General features: G+C 37.3%; 1 protein-coding gene across 1 annotated transcript; it reads left to right on the top strand.

Moving 5' to 3' along the window:
- LOC110271537 (annexin D1-like) lies at nucleotides 885-2189 on the top strand (the record flags this gene model as incomplete). The annotated part of the gene is made up of 5 exons (XM_021122505.1): nucleotides 885-1025; nucleotides 1494-1787; nucleotides 1899-1943; nucleotides 2048-2071; nucleotides 2181-2189. Coding segments are annotated over 5 exons (513 nt in total), but the record flags the coding sequence as incomplete, so codon positions are not given.

The raw sequence follows: 5435 nt of genomic DNA, 5'->3' as shown, positions 1-5435 counted from the left end.
AACACTCAGACTCTGTTGCTCATCCCCAACTCAGACAGAGCTCATCATCGGCGCTTTCACTCTCTCCTCTACCGGCACTCCCTCCGTCGTCTCTCCTAACCCGTCTCTGCTGGCGCTCGCATTCCCTACGCTCACTACTCACGGTGTCAGTCAGCCAACGGAGGTTGCCTTTCCTTCCTCCGCGCTGCTATTCTCTACCCTCCTCCCTCGTCATCTTGCTCAATCTTCCACCACCTTCGAAGTCCTCACTGCATGCATATGGAATTGTCATACAGCTACATTGCAATGGCAAAACCCTAACACCAAAAGGTTCGCTTGCTTTGCACAGTCAATGTACATTTTGACTGGGTCGTCGCCACCGCTAGAAGAGCACTCAACCGCAACAAAGGCAATGACTGGCCTTTTGCTTCCGGCGCTCACGGAGCCTGCTATCTCCACGCCATTACTTCTAAGGTCGTCGAGAGAAAGGATCACCTCGCTAAGCTTGAATCCCTTGAATGCGGAAAACCACTCGATAAAGCTTCCTGGGACATGGTACTTTAATTCTGCTTCAATTTCAGATGATTCTCTCTGATTATTACTGTAATTCTTTGATTCATGCTTGATTTTATGTTAGGATGATGTTGCTGGTTGCTTCGAGTTTTACGCTGACCTTGCCGAGAAACTAGACGCTAAGCAGAAGGCACCCGTTTCTCTTCCCATGGAAACTTTCAAGAGAGAAATACATGATTGTTTGATCTGTGTGATTATTGTAAAGATCATTCAGTTTGTGTGTTAATTTTTTTTAATGCAATCTTATAATTTGGTTTATCAGTTGTGCAAACTATGATTTGATGTGTTTTCTGATGAATTGTTGCAATTGATCAAATATAATTGCAGGATAAGGAACTAACGAGGATTTGATCATATCGATTTTGGGTCATCAAAATGCTGCTCAGAGGAAGCTGATTCGAGAAACTTATTTTGAGACTTATGGAGAAGATCTCCTCAAGGCCTTGGACAAGGAGCTCAGCAATGACTTTGAGGTCAGTACCATAGAATTATGGAGACATTTGTTTTTAATCTTTTGGTTTGTGTTGCTGGTAGATCTGACTGAGGATGTGTCAATATAGATGGCAAAAGAAATTGGTTTCATTAAGTCTGTTTGCTTATTGAAATTTGAACAGAGTTTTTAGTTAATATCTGGGTTCTCAGGTCAAGAAGGTATCAATCTAATCATGGGAGCATGAATAATACTCACTTCATTTCCTTTTGTCTGTTACCATGAAAATTTGATACATCCTTATATCAATGTGTCTGGCCTTGAATTATATTGGTTCTAGGTTCAAATTAATTGATCCAAAGATCTACTAGATTTTTACATTATCAGGGAAAAGGGAATGGAGGAAGTAACAAGTTTGATGATTAAAGCTAATAACAAAACTTGGCTATATGAACAATATATACATTATATTATTTGAAACTGAGATTCACTTTGAATATTATTCTTTCGGAGGCTGGTACTTCTTTGGACACTTGATCCTGCTGAGCGAGATGCATTTTTGGCGAACAAAGCAACCAAAAGATGGACTTCAAGCAATCATGTTTTGATGGAAATAGCTTGTACCAGGTCCTCTGACCAATTGCTTTTCGCAAGGAAGGCTTATCATGCTCGTTATAAGAAGTCTCTCGAGGAGGATGTTGCTCATCACACAACCGGGGAGTTCCGTAAGGTACTGCTTCTAGTTCTAGATCATAATTATGAGTACGTTGTAAAATATTGTACATATATTAATGTGAAGCGTGTGGTACTTATATGGATTAGTTAAGTTGTATATTGACATTGGTAGTTGATTTCTCTAACTGTTTATTGGGTCCTATTTACTGTGCAGTGCTCTGATTTCTTTTGGTCATCTTAGATATCTTCATTTGTTAATGGTTATGTTAATAGATCACGCTTTAAGGTACTAAAAGATGGAATGATCAACTATCATGTATTTCCAAAATTGACTTGTGATTTTATTTCTGTTAAACAGTTTTATGGTTATTCATATTGGGGGTGAAATAGATCTTAGGTTTATATACTGCGCAGGTAAGAGAGAAAAGGCATGAAGTGGTGATTCTAGTTAGTTAATTAGTAAATAATGTGTGTATGTTGGCGATTTTAATTAATGACTGTGTGCAGCTGCTTGCTTATACAGTGGACGTGATGATCCGATACCCAGCCCATTTAACCCGTTGACAGATGGCAACACCCAGCCCATAATTCATGTACTCACCAGGTATGATATCTTGACCTTGCTAGCTTGGGGTGTTCTTTACATGTTCTTCTTCTACTTGGTACTGAGATTTTACTCCAAGAATGAGAGAAAATGATGAACCAATCATATATATACTATGTCTACATTTTTAGTTCTTGTTAAAGTTTTAGACTTCTATGTACCATTTTCCTATGGTTTGTTGAAAATGTGAAACAATAATAATGAATATATATTATTATGATCATATATGTGAAAAGTAGCTACTGAGTTTTTCAACTTTACTGTTTGGTGTGCGAAATCGTGATCATTCCTTCCTTGGTAACGGCGCTAAAAACTCAATACGCACGTTCATGTTCTTAATTCTGTTTCACAACTTCGTACAACTAACCAGCAAGTGCACTGGGTCGTCCAAGTAATAAACCTTACGTGAGTAAGAGTCGATCCCACGGAGATTGTCGGCTTGAAGCAAGCTATGGTCACCTTGTAAATCTCAATCAGGCGGATTCAACTGATTTTATGAATTGATAAGTAAATGATAAATAAAATATAAAATAGGATAGTGGTACTTATGTAATTCATTGGTGAGAATTTCAGATAAGCGTATAGAGATGCTTTCGTCCCTCTGAACCTCTACTTTCCTGCTGTCTTCATCCAATCCTTCCTACTCCTTTCCATGGCAAGATTTATGTAGGGAATCACCGTTGTCAATGGCTATATCCCATCCTCTCTGTGAAAATGGTCCAATGCACTGTCAGCCCCCAAACGTGATCTAAAGATGAAACTAAAGATGTAAATACAATAGTAAAAAGTTCTATTTATACTAAACTAGTTACTAGGGTTTACAGATATAAGTAAATAATGTAGAAATCCACTTCTGGGGCCCACTTGGTATGTGCTTGGGCTGAGCATGAAGCTTTCACGTGGAGAGGTCATTCTTGGAGTTGAACACCAGTTTGTAACGTGTTTCTGGCGTTTAACTCCACTTTGCAACCTGTTTCTGGCGTTTGACTCCAGAATGCAGCATGGAACTGGCGTTCAACGCCAGTTTGCATCGTCTAAACTCAGGCAAAGTATGGACTATTATATATTGCTGGAAAGCCCTGGATGTCTACTTTCTAACGTAATTGAGAGCGTGCCATTTGGAGTTCTGTAGATCCAGAAATCCACTTTGAGTGCAGGGAGGTCAGAATCCAACAGCATCTGCAGTCCTTCTTCAACCTTTGAATTTGATTTTTGCTCAAGTCCCTCAATTTCAGCCAGAAAAACACACAAACTCATAGTAAAGTCCAAAAATATGATTTTTAATTAAAAACTAATAAAAATATACTAAAAACTAACTAAATCATACTGAAAACTATGTAAAAACAATGCCAAAAAGTGTATAAATTATCCGCTCATCACTGTTCTTAGAAGTGTTGAGAGAATCTAAACAGAAAATCTACTCTTTTATTCTGCTTTTTTTTCCATTAATTTGTGGAACAAATGCTATTCCATAAGCCATGTTTGTACATTCATTTCAAAAGAAAGTAAGGCATTTATTCTGCTTAGAGGTATGAGATTTTTTATTTAGTCAGATGAAACCCTTTTTAAAAGAAATTATCTTATCAAAGGAATTTATGGATGCTTTATTATGATATTTCTAAGCATGGGATACCTAGCTGATAGAAAGATATACTATTATTTTTGAGTGATGTATGCAACTTTATGTTTTCAGAGATTGCATTTTATCTTGTAGATACAGATTCTGTTTCTTGAAAGTTTAGACTAGTATGCTTTATGTTATTTGTGATGGGCATAGAGTTGGCATTTGTTAATTGGGATTTGGGAATCTTGTAGTTGGAGGAGAAACTTTAGGATTGTCATGCTAAGCCTATTATCTGCTTCTTTACCTCTTGGTAGAGGCTGTAGAGTCCTATCTTCAGTTGCGAATATTTTCGATGTACTTACATACAATAATCCTGTACAATTTGCTATCTTCATTTTACTTGAACTGAAAAATTGTTTCTTCATGCAGCAAAACTGTTCCTTTCCTCATTATTAATGTGCAGTAGGAGACATATCAGTTAGTTATCTAATGGAGACATCTTTCAAAGTGGATGCTTTCAAAATTGGCATAGTTTAGTTAGTTATCTAATGTTCTTTATTTACGTATCAGTTTAATTCTTATTTCTTAAAATAAATAATCATTTTTTGTCCAAAATCTTTAAAGGGTGGTGCACAAAATTGGAAATCACAGTTCTTCACAAATTCGCACGACTAACCAGCAAGTGTACTGGGTCGTCCAAGTAATACCTTACGTGAGTAAGGGTCGATCCCACGGAGATTGTTGGCTTGAAGCAATCTATGGTTATCTTGTAACTCTTAGTCAGGAAAACAATAAAATAATTCTTTTAGATCTAAAATTTCATGAGATACAAAATAAATCTCTAAAAGTTGTTTAAATACTAAACTAGTAACCTAGGTTTACAGAAAATGAGTAAACTATGATAGATGGTGCAGAAATCCACTTCTGGGGCCCACTTGGTGTGTGCTGGGGTTGAGACTTAAGCTTCTCACATGCATGGGCTGTTTTGGGCATTCAACGCCAGGTTGTAACCTGTTTCTGGCGTTGAACTCCAACTTGTAACATGTTTCTGGCGCTGGACGCCAGACTGCAACATGGAACTGGCGTTGAACGCCAGTTTACATCGTCTATCCTTAAGCAAAGTATGTACTATTATATATTGCTGGAAATCCCTGGATGTCTACTTTCCAACACAATTGGAAGCGCGCCATTTGGACTCTTGTAACTCCAGAAATTCCATTCCGAGTGCAGAGAGGTCAGAATCCAACAGCATCAGCAGTCCTTTTTCAGCCGAATCAGATTTTTGCTCAGCTCCCTCAATTTCAGCCAGAAAATACCTGAAATTACAAAAAAACACACAAACTCATAGTAAAGTCTAGAAATATGAATTTTGCCTAGAAACTAATGAAAATAAACTAAAAACTAACTAAAACATACTAAAAACTATATGAAATTAACCCCAAAAAGCGTATAAAATATCCGCTCATCACAACACCAAACTTAAACTGTTGCTTGTCCCCAAGCAACTAGATAAATAAAATAGACTACTAATAAGTCAAGAAGCAATAATATCTCAGAGTTTTTGAGTGAAGCTCAGATTCTAATTAGATGAGCAGGACTAGTAGCTTTTT

This window comes from Arachis ipaensis, chromosome B04, assembly GCF_000816755.2.
Source record: "Arachis ipaensis cultivar K30076 chromosome B04, Araip1.1, whole genome shotgun sequence".
Lineage (NCBI taxonomy): Eukaryota > Viridiplantae > Streptophyta > Magnoliopsida > Fabales > Fabaceae > Arachis > Arachis ipaensis.
Note: the sequence above shows the minus strand (reverse complement) of the source record. Positions and strands in the feature narration are given on the sequence as shown.